This window comes from Octopus sinensis, linkage group LG27 (genome assembly GCF_006345805.1).
Source record: "Octopus sinensis linkage group LG27, ASM634580v1, whole genome shotgun sequence".
Classification (NCBI taxonomy): Eukaryota; Metazoa; Mollusca; class Cephalopoda; order Octopoda; family Octopodidae; genus Octopus; species Octopus sinensis.
In genome coordinates, this window is record NC_043023.1 from 19,698,239 (window position 1) to 19,723,933 (window position 25,695).

Genomic DNA, 25,695 nt, shown 5'->3' on the forward strand with positions numbered 1-25,695 from the left:
TTTCCTATCTTGTCTGAAAAAGATTTGTGACCATTCGGTGGAACAGAAACATTTTTTGACTTCTATCTTTAGCGACATAGGTACTCATGTAGTTCCTTTGCGTATATATGTACATAGGTGCAGGAGTGGCTGTGTGGTAAGTAGCTTGCTAACCAACCACATGGCTCCGGGTTCAGTCCCACTGCGTGGCATCTTGGACAAGTGTCTTCTGCTATAGCCCCGGGCTGACCAATGCCTTGTGAGTGGATTTGGTAGACAGAAACTGAAACGTATATATATTTCTTTACTACCCACAAGGGGGTTAATTCAGAGGGGACAAACAAGGACAGACAAACGGGTTAAGTCGATAATATCGACCCCAGTGCATAACTGGTACTTAATTTGTCGACCCCGAAAGGATGAAAGACAAAGTCGACCTCGGCGGGATTTGAACTCAGAACGTAACGGTAGACGAAATACGGCTACGCATTTCGCCCGGCGTGCTAACGTTTCTGCCAGCTCGCCGCCTTAATATAATAATAATAATAATAATAATATAATAATAATAATAATATATTATTATATTATTATTATGATATATATATATACATATAATATATAATGATGTGTTGTGGTGTGTGTTGGTGTTGTGTGTGTGTGTATCTGTCTGTGTGTTTGTGTTTGTCCCCCTAGCATTGCTTGACAACCGATGCTGGTATGTTACGACGTCCTCGTCACTTACGGTTCGGGAAATGAGACCAATAGAATAAGTACTAGGCTTACAAGGAATAAGTCCTGGGGTCGATTTGCTCGACCACGAAGGCGGTGCTCCAGCATGGCCACAGTCAAATGACTGAAACAAGAAGTAAAAGAGAGAAAATGCACGCTTAGCCTAGACAATTTGACTGCTCTTTCTAGCAAATAACGCCACCGTCAATTGATACGTGCGATAGACAAGGGAGGCAACTCTTTAGTCCCCCACAAAAAACTTCTTCTCTAACAAACTGATTGGTTTGTCGAATGTACAGGAACTGATGTCGCTTTTGTTGCAATTTGAGAAACATTTTTTTTCTGCTGTGGTCTCTTTATTTATTTATTTATTTTTTAATAATTGTTATTAGGCCCCTATTATCTCTATGTTCTTTCAGTCATTAAAGTCAGCGGCCATGCTGGGGCACCGCCTTCGATCTTTTCCGTTTGACCGGCAGTTTTTTTAAATAATTTCCACAGTGGCTGTGTGGTAAGTAGCTTGCTAACCAACCACGTAGTTCCGGGTTCAGTCCCACTGTGTGGCATCTTGGACAAGTGTCTTCTGCTATAGCCCCGGGCCGACCAATGCCTTGTGAGTGGATTTGGTAGACGGAAACTGAAAGAAGCCCGTCGTATATATGTATATATATATATATATAGGCGCAGGAGTGGCTGTGTGGTAAGTAGCTTGCTAACCAACCACACGGTTGCGGGTTCAGTCCCACTGCGTGGCATCTTGGGCAAGTGTCTTCTGCTATAGCCCCGGGCCGACCAATGCCTTGTGAGTGGATTTGGTAGACGGAAACTGAAAGAAGCCCGTCGTATATATGTATATATATATATATAGGCGCACGACTGGCTGTGTGGTAAGTAGCTTGCTAACCAACCACACGGTTGCGGGTTCAGTCCCACTGCGTGGCATCTTGGGCAAGTGTCTTCTGCTATAGCCCCGGGCCGACCAATGCCTTGTGAGTGGATTTGGTAGACGGAAACTGAAAGAAGCCCGTCGTATATATGTATATATATATATAGGCGCAGGAGTGGCTGTGTGGTAAGTAGCTTGCTAACCAACCACACGGTTGCGGGTTCAGTCCCACTGCGTGGCATCTTGGACAAGTGTCTTCTGCTATGCCCCGGGCCGACCAATGCCTTGTGAGTGGATTTGGTATACGGAAACTGAAAGAAGCCCGTCGTATATATGTATATATATATATAGGCGCAGGAGTGGCTGTGTGGTAAGTAGCTTGCTAACCAACCACACGGTTGCGGGTTCAGTCCCACTGCGTGGCATCTTGGGCAAGTATCTTCTGCTATAGCCCCGGGCCGCCAATGCCTTGTAAGTGGATTTGGTAGACGGAAACTGAAAGAACCCTGTCGTATATATGTTATATATATTATATATATATGTGTGGTGTGGGGTTTGTGTGTCTGTGTTTGTCCCTCTAGCATTGCTTGACAACCGATGCTGGTGTGTTTAGGTCCCCGTTACTTAGCGGTTCGGCAAAAGAGACCGATAGAATAAGTACTGGGCTTACAAAGAATAAGTCCCGGGGTCAATTTGCTCGACTAAGGCGTGGCTCCAGCATGGCCGCCAGTCAAATGACTGAAACAAGTAAAAGAATAAAGAGAGTAACTAAACCTTTTAAACTTCGAATACTGGTAGAATGTGTTTATAAAAACATCCTTTTTTCTTGGCTTTATTGAAAAATTCTATGGTTTTGTAAGATTTTGTTGTTTTTTTTTTCCTTCAATTTCTGCAATTTCAACCAATCAATGACGTCTATTGATTAAAAAAAAACATTCTGTGCCATATGATTATGTCCCTCGTTTAAGAAACAGATTGGGTTTACTCTTTAACTCTTTCACTTGTTTCAGTCATTTGACGGCGGCCATGCTGGAGCACCGCCTTTAGTAGAGCAACTTGATCCCGGGACTTATTCTTTGTAGGCCCAGTACTTATTCTATCGGTCTCTTTTGCCGAACCGCTATGTAACGGGGACATAAACACACCAGCATCGGTTGTCAAGCAATGCTAGGGAGACAAACACAGACACACAAACATACACGCACACACGTATATATATACATATATACGACGGGCTTCTTTCAGTTTCCGTCTACCAAATCCACTCACAAGGCCTTGGTCGGCCCGGGGCTATAGTAGAAGACACTTGCCCAAGGTGCCACGCAGTGGGACTGAACCCGGAACCATGTGGTTGGTAAACAAGCTACTTACCACACAGCCACTCCTGTTTACATTTGTGAAGAAAAAAAGGTACCCTTCCCCCCTAACCCAAACCCTAAAACAGATTGAAATGCAATAGATCGATACTAGGGTCATAATTATGGGTGACAATTTCATATGACCCCGCAAGAAAAAACTGCCGTTCAAACCGAAAAGATTCATTTGTTGTTTTTTTTCATCAATTTCTGCAATTTCAACCAATCAATGACGTCCATTGATGTAAAAAACATTCTGTGCCGTATGAATATGTCCCTCGTTTAAGAAACAGATTGGGTTTATTTACATTTGCGAAGAAAAAAAGATACCCTTCCCCTCACCCCTAATTCTAACCCTAAAACAGAGTGAAATGCAATAGGGTCATAATTATGGGTGACAATTTCATATGACCCCACTAGAAAAAACTCCCGTTCAAACCGAAAAGATCCCAATTTTGAATCAACGGGAATTTTTTTTTTGTTTTCTCTTTTAAGCCCAGTACTTACTTATTTTATCGGACCCTTTAACCGAACCGCTATGTTACGAGTATGCAAACACATTAAAACCCCGGCTGTCATGTAGTAGTCGGGAACAAACAAACAGATTGACGCACACGAAAGGCTTCTTTCAGCTTCCATCTACCTAATCCCTTTGGTTGGCCAAAGGTGTCACAAAGTGGGATTGAACTTTGAACCATGCGGTTCGGAAGTAAATTTCTTAGCACACGGCCAAGCCCTGTACACACACAAACAGAGTTAATTCGAGGAGGTTGTATGTAGGTTTACTCTTTTACTTGTTTCAGTCATTTGACTGCGGCCATGCTGGAGCACCGCCTTTAGTCGAGCAACTCGACCCCGGGACTTATTCTTTGTAAGCCCAGTACTTATTCTATCGGTCTCTTTTGCCGAACCGCTAAGTGACGGGGACATAAGCACACCAGCATCGGTTGTCAAGCAATGCTAGGGGAACAAACACACACAAACACAAATATATATATGTCTATATATATATCATATATCATCATCATATCATCGTTTAGCGTCCGCTTTCCATGCTAGCATGGGTGGACGGGTCATCAACTGGGGTCTGTGAAGCTGGAAGGCTTCGTCAGGCCCAGTCAGATCTGGCAGTGTTATAACGGCTGGATGCCCTTCTAACGCCTAGGCCGCGGCATCCCGTAGAGCCGTAGAAACACACTGCCAGATCTATAATATTAATATATATTATATATATATATACACACATATATACGACGGGCTTCTTTCAGTTTCCGTCTACCAAATCTACTCACAAGGCTTTGGTCGGCCTGAGGCTATAGCAGAAGACAATTGCCCAAGATGCCACTCAGTGGGACTGAACCCTGAACCATGTGGTTGGTTAGCAAGCTACTTACCACACAGCCACTCCTGCGCCTATGTATTTATTTATTTATTATTTTTGAATTTCAAAATGAACTTTTTTCAACTTGAAAAAGCAAAAGATTCCGTAGATTCATAGAACCGTCCTTAGAATATCAGACAAACTAGATTGCTGTATACAGCTCAGATACTTTAGGCTCTGAGTCCAAACCCAGCTGGTGTTAACCCGCTCCCTCACATATTCCAGGGGTCAGATAAAATACAGTACCAGTTACATTCTGGGGTCCATGTACTCAACTGCTCCCATTCAACAAAGAAAGAGAAATATTAAAAAAAACAAGACAGGATAACGTTAATTTAAATTAAAATTTTATTTGATATTCAAATTTAGATATAATTATAATAATTAATATATTAATTAGTGGATTGTTTTAGATTATTTTCTTAGTTTTCAACAAGCTTATATGTATGTATATACATATATATATATATATATACATATATATGTATATATGTGTATATATATATATGTAAATATATATATATAACTCACACATTTATGTCTATATATATATATATATACATATATATGTATATATGTGTATATATATATATGTAAATATATATATATAACTCACACATTTATGTCTATATTATACAGATATTCATATGTATATATACCTACATGCATCCATACATTCATGTGCACATACACACTTGTATATATAAACACATACATACACCCCTCATATACAAATCCATGATTACATACACATACATCCATATAGATATACAGACATGCATTCATACATACACACATACATCTATACAGTTACACACACACATCCATACATATATACCTATATATATATATTAGCTTATAAAATATCCTGTTCATGTCAATGACAACCGAACCTCTTTCCCTGATGAACCAATATTATGAAACAGTCAATTACAAATATAGAGATAAGACAGGCATTTTTTTATATAAAGCAGAAGCGTTGGCAATGAAATATATCCTTCACTCTTCCATACTGACGTCCCATCATTTTCTTTGTTATATGCGTATATCTGTTTGTCTATATATGTATAAACACACACAAATATATATATATATATATATATATATATATAATGTATATTACATCAGGACAATTACCCCCTCTTCAATATATTAAGGTTTAAATCACCTGTTGTCCTTGGGGGTTATTGTCCATTGGAGGGAGGGCGGCAATGTCCTAGACACACTCTCTCTCTCTCTCTATATATATATATGTATATATATATATTTATATATGTATGTATATATATATAAATAGATAGATAGATATATATATATAGATATACATATATATACATACATACATATATATGTCTATATATAATATATATAAATACATATATATACATATATGTATGTATGTCTATATATATATATATATATATAAAATATATATACATACAAATATATATAACATACATATATATATATGTACAGATATATACATACATACATATATATGTCTATATATATATACATACATATATATATGTACATATATATACATATATGTATGTATGTCTATATATATATATATATAGAAATATATATATACATACAAATATATATATACATACATATATATATGTATGTATGTGCATATATATATATTAGTCACAAGTCAACATCTGTGTGTATATATACAAGGGGGCGATGAAAAGTTCAGAGCTTTAAGGTTATTGCAAAAGGCCTGGTTGGGGGCCCAACCCTCCGAGTTCTTTTTACAGGGCATAGAAAAAACTGAAGGACCGCTGCAAGAAGTGTGTGAATCTGAGAGGGGAGTATGTTGAATAAAATCATAATTTACTGATGCTCCTGTATTTTCTACACCCCGTGCCCTGCTTGTGTGTGTGTATGTATACTCTTTTACTTGTTTCAGTCATTTGACTGCGGCCATGCTGGAGCACCGCCTTTAGTCGAGCAAATCAACCCCGGGACTTATTCTTTGTAAGCCCAGTACTTATTCTATCGGTTCTCTTTTGCCGAACCGCTAAGTTACGGGGACGTAAAGATACCAGCATCGGTTGTCAAGCGATGTTGGCAGGACAAACACAGACACACAAACATATACACACACACACATATATATATATACATATAACGACAGCTTCTTTCAGTTTCCGTCTACCAAATCCACTCACAAGGCATTGGTCAGCCCGAGGCTATAGCAGAAGACACTTGCCCAAGATGCCACGCAGTGGGACTGAACCCGGAACCATGTGGTTGGTTAGCAAGCTACTTACCACACAGCCACTCCTGCGCCTTTATATATATATATATATATATATATATATATATAAAACAATAAGGGATTAGCAACAGGTTGCTTGACCACATACCGAAAATTTTAGAAATAGCAGCCAAAAGACTACAATTTCCTTTTTCTACAAAAATGTCTCCACAGACAACAACATTTGTAACTCACACATGGCAAAAAGAAGGAAAATGTGACTTACAAATATTGTTGTCTGTGGAGACATACATGCATATATGGGTACAGAAACGAAAATATATAAACAAAATCATATATATATATATATATATATATATATATATATATTTAAAAAAGGAGATGTGGAACACGAGTTGGATATATAAAATAAGGAAATGAAGAAAATGCTGACAAAATAATTTAAGTAATTTAATTAGGTGAGAGTTCTTTTTACCGGTTGCGCATTTGTTATGCTTATCAAAAGATATTTTTAAGAGAGATAGAGTTCCTTTCTGATAGATAAGAGGAAAAAAATCTATCAGAAAGGAACTCTATCTCTCTTAAAAAAATATCTTTTGATAATCATAACAAATGCGCAACCGGTAAAAAGAACTCTCACCTAATTAAATTACTTAAATTATTTTGTCAGCATTTTCTTCATTTCCTTATTTTATATATATATATATATAGATATGTATGTATGTATGTATATATATATATTTCTTTACAACCACAAGGGGCTAAACACAGAGGGGACAAACAAGGACAGACAAAGGGATTAAGTCGACTACATCGACCCCAGTGCGTAACTGGTACTTAATTTATCGACCCCGAAAGGATGAAAGGCAAAGTCGACCTCGGCGGAATTTGAACTCGGAACGTAACGACAGACGAAATACGGCTACGAATTTCGCCCGGCGTGCTAACGTTTCTACCAGCTCGCCGCCTTATGTATATATATATGTATGTATATATATGTATGTATATATATATGTATTGTATATATATATGTATGTATGTATGTATATATATGTACACACACATATATAAACGACAGGCTTCTTTCAGTTTCCATGTAGCCAATCCATTATGAAGGTTTTGGTCAGCCCGAGGCTATAGTAGAAGACACTTGCCCAAGGTGCCACGCAGTGGGACTGAACCCAAAACCATGTGGTTGGGAAGTAAGCTTCTTACTACACAATCACACTTCCACCTATATATATATACACATATACATATATATATATATATACACATATATACATACATACACACACACATATACTGTCACAAATGGAAGATGAGGGACCCAATTTCTTGCCCAAGAACCTGTACAAAAGATTTGTTTATAGTGATCAAATCAACATTGTCTGGACAGGTGTTCCACGCGTCAGGTGTCAAAGTGATCCCAGAGCAAATTGAGATGAAGGGTTTTGTTCAAGAACACAATGTACCGCCCAGTCCAGGAATTGAACCGACAATCTTTATTGTGAGTGCATCACCCTAACCACTAGGTCATGTGCCCGCAAATACACATATATAAACACACACATACATTGCTCCAAACACGACCATCACCGCAGTCAGGTGTACATTTTTAAGTCAAAGTAGAAGAGACTCGTCCAAAGTGCCACAAGGTGGAATTGAACTTGGAACCAGAGAGTTGCAAAGCAAACTTAATATCCACATACAAACATCTATAAATACACACACACAGAACCACACACACACATTTACATACACATACACACAGTTCTGACTATGGCCATCACTGCAGATCAGTCCAGTCCAGTCCTGTCCAGTCTAGTCTAGTCCTGTGCTGTCCAGTCCAGTCCTGTCCAGTCCAGTCTAGTCCAGTCCTGTGCTGTCCAGTCCAGTCCAGTCCTGTCTAGTCCAGTCCTGTGCTGTCCAGGCCAGTCCAGTCCTGTCTAGTCCAGTCCAGTCTAGTCCAGTCCTGTCCTGTCCAGTCCAGTCCTGTCCTGTCCAGTCCAGTCCTGTCCAGTCTAGTCCAGTCCTGTGCTGTCCAGTCAGGTCTTCTAGTCCAGTCCAGTCCTGTCCAGTCTAGTCCAGTCCAGTCCAGTCCAGTCCAGTGCTGTCCAGTCCTGTCCAGTCCAGTCCAGTCCTGTCCAGTCCAGTCCTGTCTAGTCCAGTCCAGTCCTGTCCAGTCTAGTCCAGTCCAGTCCTGTCCAGTCTAGTCCAGTCCTGTGCTGTCCTGTCCAGTCTAGTCCAGTCCTGTGCTGTCCAGTCCAGTTCTGTCCAGTCCAGTCCTGTCCAGTCCAGTCCAGTCCAGTCCAGTCTTGTCCTGTCCAATCCACTCCATTCTAATTCCAGCTCCAACAGTCAAACTATTTTTCAGAGGGGTGCTGCTGCAGCTGGGGCTTGTTTCAACTCACAGCCAGAATCTCTAAGGAACACAGGACAAAGCAGTGAGCCATGATGGTGGTAGGAGGGAGTGAAGGGGAGGGGGGAGAGAAAGAGGGAGCGATGGCCGGTCCTGATCTGTGGTGGTTGTTCTGTTTTGCATTTTCTTGTTTCCCTTTGCTGGTTCTTCAGAGAGAGACATCAGCCAGAACTGGAAGAGAGAGAGGGAGAGAGAGTGAGAGAGAGAGAGTAGTAATTGGAGAGAGAGAGAGAGAGAGAGTAGTAATTGGAGAGAGAGGAGAGAGTAGTAATTGGAGAGAGAGAGAGAGAGTAGTAATTGGAGAGAGAGAGAGTAGTATTTGGAGAGAGAGAGAGAGTAGTAATTGGAGAGAGAGAGAGTAGTAATTGGAGAGAGAGAGGAAAGAGTAGTAATTGGAGAGAGAGAGAGAAGAGAGTAGTAATTGGAGAGAGAGAGAGAGAGAGAGAGAGAGAGTAGTATTTGGAGAGAGAGAGTAGTATTGGGAGAGAGAGAGAGAGTAGTAATTGGAGAGAGAGAGAGAGAGTAGTAATTGGAGAGAGAGAGAGAGTAGTAATTGAGAGGGAGAGAGGAGTAGTAATTGGAGAGAGAGAGAGAGTAGTAATTGGAGAGAGAGAGAGAGTAGTAATTGGAGAGAGAGAGAGTAGTAATTGGAGAGAGAGGAGAGAGTAGTAATTGGAGAGAGAGAGAGTAGTAATTGGAGAGTAGTAATTGGAGAGAGAGAGTAGTATTTGGAGAGAGAGAGAGAGAGTAGTAATTGGAGAGAGAGAGAGAGTAGTAATTGGAGAGAGAGAGAGAGAGTAGTAATTTGAGAGAGAGAGAGAGTAGTAATTGGAGAGAGAGAGAGAGAGAGAGAGAGTTATAATAATGATAGAGAGATTACATGTTATAGAGAGAGAGGAGTACAATGTTAATGAGAGAGAGAAAGTAAAAGAGAGGGAGGCAGAGAGAGGGAGAAAGTAAGAGAGGGAGAGAAAAGACAATAGAGAGAGAGAGAGAGAGAGAGAGAGAGAAATATATATATATATGTTAGAGAGAGAGAGAGTAGTAATTGGGTGGGGGAAGAAAGAGAGAGTTATAATAATGATAAAGAGAGATATACATGTTATAGAGAGAGAGAAAGTAAAAGAGAGGGAGGCAGAGAGAGAGAGAGAAAGTAAGAGAGGGAGGCAGAGAGAGAGAAAGTAAGAGAAGGAGGCAGAGAGAGAGAGAAATAAGAGAGGGAGGCAGAGAGAGAAATAAAGTAAGAGAGGGAGGCAGAGAGAGAGAAATAAGAGAGGGAGGCAGAGAGAGAAAGAAAGTAAGAGAGGAAGGCAGAGAGAGAGAAAGTAAGAGAAGGGAGGCAGAGAGAGAGAGAAATAAGAGAGGGAGGCAGAGAGAGAGAGAATAAGAGAGGGAGGCAGAGAGGAGAGAGAGAGAAAGTAAGAGAGGAAAGGCAGAGAGAGGGAGAAATAAGAGAGAGAGAGAAAGTAAGAGAGGGAGGCAGAGAGAGAAAGTAAGAGAGGGAGGCAGAGAGGGAGACAGAGAGTAAGAGAGGCAGAGAAAAGACAAATAGACAGAGAGAGAGAGAGAGAAAGTAAGAGGCAGAGAGTGAGAAAGTAAGAGAGACAGAGAAAAGACAAATAGAGAGAAGGGGGGAGAGAGAGAGAGAGAGAGAAACCTAAAATTAACAGTGAAATGACATCCACTTTGTTTCATGACCATCACCACTGATGGATTTCCTCACCTTTTGTTTTATGCGCCGAATCAATGATTCTCATTAGACATCGACCGAATTCCTCAATCACCATCCGTTCCTGGACGACGGTGGGCAGCTTCAGCTTCTCAGACTCTTCAGCTCTGGCCATCAGGCAGACGCACGTCTCCTCCACCACATCACTTGTTACGAACGTGTAAGGCAACCTGGAACAGGACAGACCATGGGTTAAACAACAACAACAACAACAATAACAACAACAACTATAGCCACTATACTAAACATCGGATAATGTAGTCCTAGATACACTATGCCTGAATAAAAAACGAGATGGTCACAGATGGAGCGTCTTTGATGATGTGTCTGCTGGATCAGGACTGACCATGGGTTAAACATCAACAACTATAGCCACTATACTAAACATTGGATAATGTAGTCCTAGATACACTATGCCTGAATAAAAAACGAGATGGTCACAGATGGAGCGTCTTTGAACACAGGCCTGTCTGGATCAGGCCTGACCTGGAGTTAAACAACAACTCTAGCCACTAATACTAACTACAATACTATACATTGGATAATGTAGTCCTAGATACACTATGCCTGAATAAAAGGAGGGATGGTCACATTGGAACATCTTTGATCATGTGTCTGCTGGATCAGGACTGACCATGGGTTAAACATCAACAACTATAGCCACTATACTAAACATTGGATAATGTAGTCCTAGATACACTATGCCTGAATAAAAAACGAGATGGTCACAGATGGAGCGTCTTTGAACACAGGCCTGTCTAGATCAGGCCTGACCTGGAGTTAAACAACAACTCTAGCCACTAATACTAACTACTATACTATACATTAGATAATGTAGTCCTAGATACACTATGCCTGAAAAGGAGGGATGGTCACATTGGAACATCTTTGATCATGTGTCTGCTGGATCAGGACTGACCATGGGTTAAACATCAACAACAGCCACTAATACTAACTACTATACTATACATTAGATAATGTAGTCCTAGATACACTATGCCTGAATAAAAGATGGGATGGTCACAGCTGGAACATCTTTGATCATAGGTCTGTCAGGATCAGGACTGACCTGGGGCTAAGCAACACAACTATAGCCACAAATACTTACTACTATACTAAACATTAGATAATGTAGTCCCAGATACACTATGCATGAATAAAAAACGAGATGGTCACAGCTGGAGCATCTTTGATCTTAGGCCTGTCAGGATCAGGACTGACCTGGGGTTAAACAATAACAGCTATAGCCACTAATACTAACTACTATACTAAACATCAGATAATGTAGTCCTAGATACACTATGCATGAATAAAAAACGAGATGGTCACAACTGGACCGTCTTTGATCATAAGCCTGTCAGGATCAGGACTGACCTGGGGTTAAACAATAACAGCTATAGCCACTAATACTTACTACTATACTAAACATCAGATAACGTAGTCCTAGATACACTATGCCTGAATATAAGATGGAATGGCCACAGCTGGAACATCTTTGATCATAGGTCTGTCTGGATCAGGACTGACCTGGGGTTAAACAACTAAAACCACAGCCACTAATACTAACTACTCTACTATACATTGGATAATGTAGTCCTAGATACACTATGCCTGAATAAAAGAAAAGAAAAAGAAATAAAAGGAGGTTAAAAAAAAAAAGGCCTCACTTTTCTCCGGTGGCGGCAAACATCGGGGGCCGTGATGGTAAACTGGAGATTTGGGAAGAGAGTTTGCTTTTGGCTGCAGTCTGTTGTTGCACGCGTACTTCTGCTGCATCTGCAAGGTGCATGAGCGTTTTCCGTTCCATGCTCTCCTCAAAATTCTTACAACCAACACACTTGCAGATGCTTGAGCACATGATCTTTGCCTGGAAAATACACACACACACATATATATAAATATTTCCTTCTTGTGACACTTGTGAAGACCTGTTGAGGCAAGTGAAAATCAAAACAAATCAAAATAGATGAACATCAATGGAATTTGTATCTTTGTGGTACCAGTGCCGGTGGCACGTGGCACACAAGAAAACCATCCGAACGTGGCCGTAGCCAGTACCGCATCGACTGGCCTCCGTGCTGTGGGCACGTAACAAACACCATCCGAGCGTGGCCGTCTGCCAGCCTCATCTGGCACCTGTGTCGGTGGCACATAAAAACACCATCCGAGCGTGGCCGTTTGCCAGCCTCGTCTGGCACCTGTGTCGGTGGCACATAAAATCACCCCCTACACTCTCGGAGTGGTTGGCGTTAGGAAGGGCATCCAGCTGTAGAAACACTGCCAGATCTGACTGGACTGGTGCAGCTTTCGGGCTCCCCAGACCCCAGTTGAACCGTCCAACCCATGCTAGCATGGAAAGCGGACGTTAAATGATGATGATGATGATGATGATATCTATATAAATAAAATTGAAATTCTGTCCGTCTGGGACTCCTGTATATCAGCCTACATTTGCCCTACATAGACATAATATACCGTTCTTATTTCTTTGTTGCCCACAAGGGGCTAAACATAGAGGGGACAAACAAGGACAGACAAAGGGATTATGTCAATAACATCGACCCCAGTGCGTAACTGGTATTTAATTTATTGAACCTGAAAGAATGAAAGGCAAAGTCGACCTCGGCGGGATTTGAACTCAGAAAGTAAAGACAGACGAAATACTGCTAAGCATTTCGCCCGGTGTGCTAACGTTTCTTATTTCTTTAATGCAACGGGGCTAAACATAGAGGGGACAAACAAGGACAGACAAAGGAGATTAAGTCAATAACATCGACCCCCAGTGCGTAACTGGTACTTAATTTATTGAAACCGGAGAATGAAAGGCAAAGTCGACCTCGGCGGAATTTGAACTCAGAAAGTAAAGACAGACGAAATACTGCTAGCTAAGATTTCGCCCGGTGTGCTAACGTTTCTTATTTCTTTAATGCTTACAAGGGGCTAAACATAGAGGGGACAAACAAGGACAGACAAAGGGATTAAGAAGATAACATCGACCCCCCAGTGCGTAACTGGTACTTAATTTATTGAACCTGAAAGAATGAAAGGCAAAGTCGACCTCGCGGAATTTGAACTCAGAAAGTAAAGACAGACGAAATACTAAGCATTTCGCCGGTGTGCTAACGTTTCTTATTCTTTAATGCTTACAAGGGGCTAAACATAGAGGGGACAAACAAGGACAGACAAAGGGATTAAGAAGATAACATCGACCCCCCAGTGCGTAACTGGTACTTAATTTATTGAACCTGAAAGAATGAAAGGTAAAGTCGACCTCGGCGGAATTTGAACTCAGAAAGTAAAGACACGAAATACTGCTAAGCATTTCGCCGGTGTGCTAACGTTTCTTATTTCTTTAATGCTTACAAGGGGCCTAAACATAGAGGGGACAAACAAGGACAGACAAAGGGATTAAGAAGATAACATCGACCCCCCAGTGCGTAACTGTACTTAATTATTGAACCTGAAAGAATGAAAGGCAAAGTCGACCTCGGCGGAATTGAACTCAGAAAGTAAAGACACGAAATACTGCTAAGCATTTCGCCCGGTGTGCTAACGTTTCTTATTTCTTTAATGCTTACAAGGGGCTAAACATAGAGGGGACAAACAAGGACAGACAAAGGGATTAAGTCGATAACATCGACCCCCAGTGCGTAACTGGTACTTAATTTATTGAACCTGAGAGAATGAAAGGCAAAGTCGACCTCGGCGGAATTTGAACTCAGAAAGTAAAGACACGAAATACTGCTAAGCATTTCGCCCGGTGTGCTAACGTTTCTTATTTCTTTAATGCTTACAAGGGGCTAAACATAGAGGGGACAAACAAGGACAGACAAAGGGATTATGTCAATAACATCGACCCCAGTGCGTAACTGGTATTTAATTTATTGAACCTGAAAGAATGAAAGGCAAAGTCGACCTCGGCGGAATTTGGAACTCAGAAGTAAAGACAGACGAAATACTGCTAAGCATTTCGCCCGGTTGTCTAACGTTTCTTATTTCTTTAATGCTTACAAGGGGCTAAACATAGAGGGGACAAACAGGACAGACAAAGGGATTAAGAAGATAACATCGACCCCCCCATGTGTCGTAACTGTACTTAATTTATTGAACCTGAAAGAATGAAAGGCAAAGTCGACCTCGGCGGAATTTGAACTCAGAAGTAAAGACACGAAATACTGCTAGCATTTCGCCCGGTTGTGATCTAACGTTTCTTATTTCTTTAATGCTTACAAGGGGCTAAACATAGAGGGGACAAACAAGGACAGACAAAGGGATTAAGTCGATAACATCGACCCCCAGTGCGTAACTGGTTACTTAATTTATTGAACCTGAGAGAATGAAAGGCAAAGTCGACCTCGGCGGAATTTGAACTCAGAAAGTAAAGACACGAAATACTGCTAAGCATTTCGCCCGGTGTGCTAACGTTTCTTATTTCTTTAATGCTACAAGGGGCTAAACATAGAGGGGACACAAACAGACAAAGACAAGGATTATGTCAATACATCGACCCCAGTGCGTAACTGGTATTTAATTTATTGAACCTGAAAGAATGAAAGGCAAAGTCGACCTCGGCGGAATTTGAACTCAGAAAGTAAAGACAGACGAAATACTGCTAAGCATTTCGCCCGGTGTGCTAACGTTTCTTATTTCTTTAATGCTTACAAGGGGCTAAACATAGAGGGGACAAACAAGGACAGACAAAGGGATTAAGTCGATAACATCGACCCCCAGTGCGTAACTGGTACTTAATTTATTGAACCTGAGAGAATGAAAGGCAAAGTCGACCTCGGCGGAATTTGAACTCAGAAAGTAAAGACAGACAAAATACTGCTAAGCATTTCGCCCGGTGTGCTAACGTTTCTTATTTCTTTAATGCTTACAAGGGGCTAAACATAGAGGGGACAAACAAGGACAGACAAAGGGATTAAGTCGATAACATCGACCCCCCAGTGCGTAACTGGTACTTAATTTATTGAACCTGAAAGAATGAAAGGCAAAGTCGACCTCGGTGGAATTTGAACTCAGAAAGTAAAGACAGACAAAATACTGCTAAGCATTTCGCCCGGTGTGCTAACGTTTCTTATTTCTTTAATGCTTACAAGGGGCTAAACATAGAGGGGACAAACAAGGACAGACAAAGGGATTAAGTCGATAACATCGACCCCCAGTGCGTAACTGGTACTTAATTTATTGAACCTGAAAGAATGAAAGGCAAAGTCGACCTCGGTGGAATTTGAACTCAGAATGTAAGGACAGACAAAATACCGCAAAGCATTTCGCCCGGTGTGCTAACGTTTCTTATTTCTTTAATGCTTACAAGGGGCTAAACATAGAGGGGACAAACAAGGACAGACAAAGGGATTAAGAAGATAACATCGACCCCCCAATGCGTAACTGGTACTTAATTTATTGAACCTGAAAGAATGAAAGGCAAAGTCGACCTCGGTGGAATTTGAACTCAGAATGTAAGGACAGACAAAATACCGCAAAGCATTTCACCTGGTGTGCTAATGTTTATTATTTCTTTGTTGCCAACAAGGGGCTAAACATAGAGGGAACAAACAAGGACAGACAAAAGGATTGACCCCAGTGCGTAACTGGTACTTATTTAATCGACCCCGAAAGGGTGACGGGCAAAGTCAACCTCGACGGAATTTGAACTCAGAACGTAGCAGCAGATGAAATACCGCTAAGCATATTGCCCAGCGTGTTAACGTTTCTTTTTTTTTTTTCATTTACCACAAGGGGCTAAACATAGAGGGGACAAACAAGGACAGACAAAAGGATTAAATCGATTATATTGACCCCAGTGCATAACTGGTACTTGAAATTTTCCCAGAATCCTTTTTAGCGCCAACTGAAGAATATCATAGGAAAAAGCAGTCATGAAGCACAGGTTGACAACAGATTTGTGGGAGACACCCAAATTCTTTGACCGATTCTGTGTCTGTGACAAGCCTTGTTTTGGATCACAACTGACTTCAACAACAGCAGCACTGGAGGTGCAATGGCCCAGTGGTTAGGGCAGCGGACTCACGGTTGGAGGATCGCGGTTTCAATTCCCAAACCAGGCGTTGTGTGTGCTTATTGAGCGAAAACACCTAAAGCTCCACGAGGCTCCGGCATGGGTTGGTGGCGACCCCTGCTGTACTCTTTCGCCCCAACTTTCTCTCACTCTTTCTTCCTGTTTCTTGTCCCCGACTTCTTACGCAACCGCTGAGCCTGGATGTGCATCCATCCATCCGTCGATGCTCTCAGTGTCGGGGGTTGACCTGCTTTCTCTTCTGCGGGTCTTACGAATAGCAAAGGACCACGTTTCGGACTTCTCCCACAAACAAACAAGCAGCAACAACAAGAACAACAACTCACCTCGTAGCATTCGCAATAATTCTTCAGACAGCCGGACCGTTTGCAGTTGCAGCCCTTGTTGTGGCGCCGATCGCCATCACCGTCTTTGCCTTTACCTGTAGAAGAGTGTGGAGGAGAGAAAAATGGTAGACGTGAGTGGTGGTGGTGGTAATGGTAGTGGTTGTGGTGGTAGTGGTTGTGGTGGTGGTGGTAGTGGTGGTGGTGGTAGTGTTCACTGGTCTCCTCTGACCCTAATTAGGGGCACATACATATGTATGTGTGTGTATATGTTTGTGTGTCTGTGTCCCCCCCTTCTTCACTTGACAACTGATGTTGGTGTGTTTACGTTCCCGTAACTTAGTGGTTCGGCAAAAGAGACCGATAGAATAAGTACTAGGCTCACAAAGAATAAGTCCTGGAGTCAGTTTGCTCGACAAAAGGCAGTGCTTCAGCATGGCTGCAGTCAAATGACACAGACACACAAACATATCTTTATATATAAAATTGAAGTTGAGTGTGTGAGACTCTGTCTCCTCCGATTTAGATTCCTAACTACTCCCACATTTTGCGGTGCAGTTTAACCAAAAGCGGGTATCTTATAGTCGTGATTCATATCGAGCCCTTCTGGGTATTAGCGCGCGTCTACAATGAGTCTATGATTTTAAAAAAAATTTACCATAATTTTTCCGCATTTTTAATGATTTTTGCTCGGGTTATATAAGGGAAGTAACTCTCTAAAAATGCTTATATAGTTATTTCCCTTACAAACCCGAGCAACGCCAGGCGATACTGCTAGTATATTATACATATATACGACAGGCTTCTTTCAGTTTCCGGGAACAACGGGAATAAATAAGAACTACACCTGACAGGGCCCAAACATTCTACCTGTTTTATATTCAAACATGACAACATACGCACCTTTACCAATCTTTGGGTGGAAAGCCAGAGGGTTGCGATCGAGGCAGGCCTTGATGGCGCGGGACCGCTCCTCTTCGTGTTCCAGGTTGTTAGCACAGTTCGTACAGTTGCAGTTGTGACAGAACTCACCATTTGCAAAGCAATCACAATACCTGCAAATGAAAAGCAAAGCTTCATCATCATCATCAGCATAATCATAATTGTCGTCGTCATCATCGTCATCATCATCATTGTCAGCGTCATCATCATCATCTTCATGATCGTCATCGTCATCATCATCATCATCGTTGTCATCATCGTCATCATCATCATTGTCAGCGTCATCATCATCATCTTCATGATCGTCATCGTCATCATCATCATCATCGTGTCATCATCGTCATCATCATCATTGTCAGCGTCATCATCATCATCTTCATGATCGTCATCGTCATCATCATCATCATCGTCGTCATCATCGTCATCATCATCATTGTCAGCGTCATCATCATCATCGTCGTCATCATCGTCATCATCATCATTGTCAGCGTCATCATCATCATCATCGTCATCATCATCGTCATCATCATCATTGTCAGCGTCATCATCATCATCTTCATGATCGTCATCGTCATCATCATTGTCAGCGTCATCATCATAATCATCATCATAATCGTCATCATCATCTTCATGATCGTCATTGTCGTCATCGTCATCATCATCATTATCAGCGTCATCATCATCATAATTGTCGTCGTCGTCATCATTATCATCATCATAATCATCATTGTCAGCATCAGCATCATCATCGTCGTCATCATCATCATCATAATCATCATCACTACCATTACATCATCATCCCCAGTGTCCAACTGGTACAGTTTTTAATCGACCCTGAAGCGATGAAAGGCAAAGTCGACCTTGGCGGAATTTGAACTCAGAACGTAACGGCAGACGAAATACGGCTACGCATTTCGCCCAGCGTGCCACCAGTTCTGCCGGCTTGCCGCCTTCTTCTAGAACTCAGTTTTGCCGACACGGATAAACAACAATGGCAAAAACCTAAGGAAAAAAAATCATAAAACAAAATTTACTTACAGCTTTAAACACTGAGATTTTGTACAATTACAAGGTTTCCTAGGTCTTGCCCCGGTGGCTTCAATGTTCGTCCTGTAAATGGTAAATATAGGAAAAATTTTAAAAGCATATGGAATAATCAGAATTAACAAATTCTTGCAGAGAATAGAGCCAAAAGTTAGCCAGCAGGATGAAGGGAAGAGTCTTCTATTATAATTCCATTGACATCTTGGATGTTTTATAGGAATATTAAATCTACCCCAGTATATCACTGCTACTTTATTTTATCAACCCCACAACGATGAAAGGTAAAGTTAGTGTCAGTCTTCTATTATAATTCCATTGACATCTTGGATGTTTTATAGGAATATTAAATCTACCCCAGTATATCACTGCTACTTTATTTTATCAACCCCACAACAATGAAAGGTAAAGTTAGTGTTAGGCTTCTATTATAATTCCATTGACATCTTGGATGTTTTATAGGAATATTAAATCTACCCCAGTATATCACTGCTACTTTATTTTATCAACCCCACAACAATGAAAGGTAAAGTTAGTGTTAGTCTTCTATTATAATTCCATTGACATCTCAGATGTTTTATAGGAATATTAAATCTATCCCAGTATATCACTGCTACTTTATTTTATCAACCCCACAACAATGAAAGGTAAAGTTAGTGTTAGTCTTCTATTATAATTCCATTGAAATCTTGGATGTTTTATAGGAATATTAAATCTACCCCAGTATTTCACTGCTACTTTATTTTATCAACCCCACAACAATGAAAGGTAAAGTTAGTGTTAGTCTTCTATTATAATTCCATTGACATCTCAGATGTTTTATAGGAATATTAAATCTACCCCAGTATATCACTGCTACTTTATTTTATCAACTCTACAACAATGAAAATAAAGTTAGTGTTAGTCTTCTATTATAATTCCATTGACATCTTGGATGTTTTATAGGAATATTAAATCTACCCCAGTATTTCACTGCTACTTTATTTTATCAATCCCACAACAATGAAAGGTAAAGTTAGTGTAGTCTTCTATTATAATTCCATTGACATCTTGGATGTTTATAGGAATATTAATCTACCCCAGTATTTCACTGCTACTTTATTTATCAATCCTACAACAATGAAGGTAAAGTTAGTGTTAGTCTTCTATTATAATTCCATTGACATCTTGGATGTTTTATAGGAATATTAAATCTACCCCAGTATTTCACTGCTACTACTTTATTTTATCAACCACCCACAACAATAAAAGGTAAGTTAGTGTTAGTCTTCTATTATAATTCCATTGACATCTTGGATGTTTTATAGGAATATTAAATCTACCCCAGTATTTCACTGCTACTTTATTTTATCAACCCCACAACAATGAAAGGTAAAGTTAGTGTTAGTCTTCTATTATAATTCCATTGACATCTTGGATGTTTTATAGGAATATTAAATCTACCCCAGTATTTCACTGCTACTTTATTTTATCCACCCCACAACAATAAAAGGTAAGTTAGTGTTAGTCTTCTATTATAATTCCATTGACATCTTGGATGTTTTAAATAGGAATATTAAATCTACCCCAGTATTTCACTGCTACTTTATTTTATCACCCCACAACAATGAAAGGTAAAGTTAGTGTTAGTCTTCAATTATAATTCCATTGACATCTTGGATGTTTTATAGAATATTAAATCTACCCCAGTATATCACTGCTACTTTATTTTATCACCAACCCCACAACAATAAAAGGTAAAGTTAGTGTTAGTCTTCTATTATAATTCCATTGACATCTTGGATGTTTTATAGGAATTTAAATCTACCCCAGTATATCACTGCTACTTTATTTTATCAACCCCACAACAAAAAAGGTAAAGTTAGTGTTAGTCTTCTATTATAATTCCATTGACATCTTGGATGTTTTATAGAATATTAAATCTACCCCAGTATATCACTGCTACTTTATTTTATCAACAACCCACAACATGAAAGGTAAAGTTAGTGTTAGTCTTCTATTATAATTCCATTGACATCTTGGATGTTTTATAGGAATATTAAATCTACCCCAGTATATCACTGCTACTTTATTTTATTAACCCCACAACATGAAAGGTAAAGTTAGTGTTAGTCTTCTATTATAATTCCATTGACATCTCGGATGTTTTATAGGAATATTAAATCTACCCCAGTATATCACTGCTACTTTATTTTATTAACCCACAACAATGAAAGGTAAAGTTAGTGTTAGTCTTCTATATAATTCCATTGACATCTCGGATGTTTTATAGGAATATTAAATCTACCCAGTATTTCACTGCTACTTTATTTTATTAACCCCACAACAATGAAAGGTAAAGTTAGTGTTAGTCTTCTATTATAATTCCATTGACATCTTGGATGTTTTATAGGAATATTAAATCTACCCCAGTATTTCACTACTACTTTATTTTATTACCCCACAACAATGAAAGGTAAAGTTAGTGTTAGTCTTCATTATAATAATTCCATTGACATCTTGGATGTTTTATAGGAATATTAAATCTACCCCAGTATTTCACTGCTACTTTATTTTATCAACCCCACAACAATGAAAGGTAAAGTTAGTGTTAGCCTTCTATTATAATTCCATTGACATCTCGGATGTTTTATAGGAATATTAAATCTACCCCAGTATATCACTGCTACTTTATTTTATTAACCCCACAACAATGAAAGGTAAAGTTAGTGTTAATCTTCTATTATAATTCCATTGACATCTCGGATGTTTTATAGGAATATTAAATCTACCCCAGTATTTCACTGCTACTTTATTTTATTAACCCCACAACAATGAAAGGTAAAGTTAGTGTTAATCTTCTATATAATTCTATTGACATCTTGGATGTTTTATAGGAATATTAAATCTACCCCAGTATCACTGCTACTTTATTTTATCAACCCCACAACAATGAAAGGTAAAGTTAGTGTTAATCTTCTATTATAATTCCATTGACATCTTGGATGTTTTATAGGATATTAAATATAATCTACCCCAGTATTTCACTGCTACTTTATTTTATTAACCCCACAACAATGAAAGGTAAAGTTAGTGTTAGTCTTCTATTATAATTCCATTGACATCTCGGATGTTTTATAGGAATATTAAATCTACCCCAGTATTTCACTGCTACTTTATTTTATTAACCCCACAACAATGAAAGGTAAAGTTAGTGTTAGTCTTCTATTATAATTCCATTGACATCTCAGATGTTTTATAGGAATATTAAATCTACCCCAGTATATCACTGCTACTTTATTTTATCCACCCCACAACAATGAAAGGTAAAGTTAGTGTTAGTCTTCTATTATAATTCCATTGACATCTTGGATGTTTATAGGATATATTAAATCTACCTCTACCCCAGTATTTCACTGCTACTTTATTTTATCAACCCCACAACAATAAAAGGTAAAGTTAGTGTTAGTCTTCTATTATAATTCCATTGACATCTCAGATGTTTTATAGGAATATTAAATCTATCCCAGTATATCACTGCTACTTTATTTTATCAACTCTACAACAATGAAAATAAAGTTAGTGTTAGTCTTCTAGTGTAAATCTAGTTAGTGTAAATCTACCCCAGTATTTCACTGCTACTTTATTTTATCGATCCCACAACAATGAAAGGTAAAGTTAGTGTTAGTCTTCTATTATAATTCCATTGACATCTTGGATGTTTTATAGGAATATTAAATCTACCCCAGTATTTCACTGCTACTTTATTTTATCCACCCCACAACAATAAAAGGTAAAGTTAGTGTTAGGCTTCTATTATAATTCCATTGACATCTTGGATGTTTTATAGGAATATTAAATCTACCCCAGTATTTCACTGCTACTTTATTTTATCAACCCCACAACAATGAAAGGTAAAGTTAGTGTTAATCTTCTATTATAATTCCATTGACATCTTGGATGTTTTATAGGAATATTAAATCTACCCCAGTATTTCACTGCTACTTTATTTTATCCACCCCACAACAATGAAAGGTAAAGTTAGTGTTAGTCTTCAATTATAATTCCATTGACATCTTGGATGTTTTATAGGAATATTAAATCTACCCCAGTATATCGCTGCTACTTTATGTTATCCACCCCACAACAATGAAAGGTAAAGTTAGTGTTAGTCTTCTATTATAATTCCATTGACATCTTGGATGTTTTATAGGAATATTAAATCTACCCCAGTATTTCACTGCTACTTTATTTTATCCACCCCACAACAATGAAAGGTAAAGTTAGTGTTAATCTTCTATTATAATTCCATTGACATCTTGGATGTTTTATAGGAATATTAAATCTACCCCAGTATTTCACTGCTACTTTATTTTATCCACCCCACAACAATGAAAGGTAAAGTTAGTGTTAGTCTTCAATTATAATTCCATTGACATCTTGGATGTTTTATAGGAATATTAAATCTACCCCAGTATATCACTGCTACTTTATTTTATCAACCCCACAACAATGAAAGGTAAAGTTAGAGTTAGTCTTCTATTATAATTCCATTGACATCTCGGATGTTTTATAGGATTCTTAAATCTACCCCAGTATTTCACTGCTACTTTATTTTATCCACCCCATAACAATGAAAGGTAAAGTTAGTGTTAGTCTTCAATTATAATTCCATTGACATCTTGGATGTTTTATAGGAATATTAAATCTACCCCAGTATATCACTGCTACTTTATTTTATCAACCCCACAACAATGAAAGGTAAAGTTAGAGTTAGTCTTCTATTATAATTCCATTGACATCTTGGATGTTTTATAGGAATATTAAATCTACCCCAGTATATCACTGCTACTTTATGTTATCCACCCCACAACAATGAAAGGTAAAGTTAGTGTTAGTCTTCTATTATAATTCCATTGACATCTTGGATGTTTTATAGGAATATTAAATCTACCCCAGTATTTCACTGCTACTTTATTTTATCAACCCCACAACAATGAAAGGTAAAGTTAGTGTTAGTCTTCTATTATAATTCCATTGACATTTTGGATGTTTTATAGGATTCTTAAATCTACCCCAGTATATCACTCCTACTTTATTTTATCAACCCCACAACAATAAAAGGTAAAGTTAGTGTTAGTCTTCTATTATAATTCCATTGAAATATTGGATGTTTTATAGGAATATTAAATCTACCCCAGTATATCACTGCTACTTTATTTTATCAACCCCACAACAATGAAAGGTAAAGTTAGTGTTAGTCTTCTATTATAATTCCATTGACATCTTGGATGTTTTATAGGAATATTAAATCTACCCCAGTATATCACTGCTACTTTATTTTATCAACCCCACAACAATGAAAGGTAAAGTTAGTGTTAGTCTTCTATTATAATTCCATTGACATCTCGGATGTTTTATAGGAATATTAAATCTACCCCAGTATATCACTGCTACTTTATTTTATCAACCCCACAACAATGAAAGGTAAAGTTAGTGTTAGTCTTCTATTATAATTCCATTGAAATATTGGATGCTTTATAGGAATATTAAATCTACCCCAGTATATCACTGCTACTTCTTTTTCCACACCCCACAACAATGAAAGGTAAAGTTAGTGTTAGTCTTCTATTATAATTCCATTGACATCTCGGATGTTTTATAGGAATATTAAATCTACCCCAGTATATCACTGCTACTTTATTTTATCAACCCCACAACAATGAAAGGTAAAGTTAGTGTTAGTCTTCTATTATAATTCCATTGACATCTTGGATGTTTTATAGGAATATAAATCTACCCCAGTATATCACTGCTACTTTATTTTATCAACCCCACAACAATGAAAGGTAAAGTTAGTGTTAGTCTTCTATTATAATTCCATTGACATCTCGGATGTTTTATAGGAATATTAAATCTACCCCAGTATATCACTGCTACTTTATTTTATCAACCCCACAACAATGAAAGGTAAAGTTAGTGTTAGTCTTCTATTATAATTCCATTGAAATATTGGATGCTTTATAGGAATATTAAATCTACCCCAGTATATCACTGCTACTTTCTTTTATCCACCCCACAACAATGAAAGGTAAAGTTAGTGTTAGTCTTCTATTATAATTCCATTGACATCTTGGATGTTTTATAGAAATATTCTATATACCCTGGAATTTCACTGCTACTTTATTTTATCCACCCCACAAGGATTTGAGACATACCCATTGATTGTATTCCGTGCCAGTGTGTTGGCAGTGACGACTGGATTGTTGCTAGCGATGGGGATGAAGTCCTGCTTCAGCTGAGCGTTGACCACAGCTGGACTCTTGGAATTCTGGTTAAGAGGTACAGCATGCGTAACCATGGTGATCAATGATGGTGGTTGAGGTGACAGGTAACAGATATGGTACGTGGAAAGAAAGAAGGGAAAAAAAAATCACTTTATTAGTATCATCATTATTACTATTATCATTGATGGAAACTGGGGGGGGGGAATGAAGAAGAAAAAAAACTTGGCCCAGGAGAGGAAACAATTACCAAGAACCAATCTGGAAACCCACATAATAATAATAATAATCCTTTCTCTTATAGGTACAAGGCTTGAAATTTGTGTGGGGGGGGGGCAGTTTGTTACATCAATGACAGTACTTGACTGGACC

General features: G+C 38.8%; 2 protein-coding genes across 4 annotated transcripts in view; one reads left to right on the forward strand and one right to left on the reverse strand.

The window, feature by feature from the left end:
* The window catches only part of LOC115225295 (lysoplasmalogenase-like protein TMEM86A), a 29,239-nt gene extending 18,304 nt beyond the window's left edge, over positions 1-10,935 (forward strand). The window contains exon 3 of the mRNA XM_036514147.1: positions 10,907-10,935. Coding sequence (XP_036370040.1) covers positions 10,907-10,929 — 23 coding nt within the window. The 3' untranslated portion in view covers positions 10,930-10,935. The remainder of the gene's footprint in view (positions 1-10,906) is intronic.
* The window catches only part of LOC115225424 (protein lin-54 homolog), a 43,161-nt gene continuing 26,583 nt past the window's right edge, over positions 9,118-25,695 (reverse strand). For all 3 annotated transcript variants that reach the window (XM_029796385.2, XM_036514146.1, XM_029796384.2), the window contains exons 6-12: positions 25,258-25,370; positions 19,058-19,129; positions 17,981-18,132; positions 17,081-17,175; positions 12,379-12,578; positions 10,706-10,881; positions 9,118-9,153 (exon numbers count right to left, since the gene is read on the reverse strand). In XM_029796385.2, the coding sequence (XP_029652245.1) occupies positions 9,131-9,153; positions 10,706-10,881; positions 12,379-12,578; positions 17,081-17,175; positions 17,981-18,132; positions 19,058-19,129; positions 25,258-25,370 (831 nt within the window). In that variant the 3' untranslated portion in view covers positions 9,118-9,130. The remainder of the gene's footprint in view (positions 9,154-10,705; positions 10,882-12,378; positions 12,579-17,080; positions 17,176-17,980; positions 18,133-19,057; positions 19,130-25,257; positions 25,371-25,695) is intronic.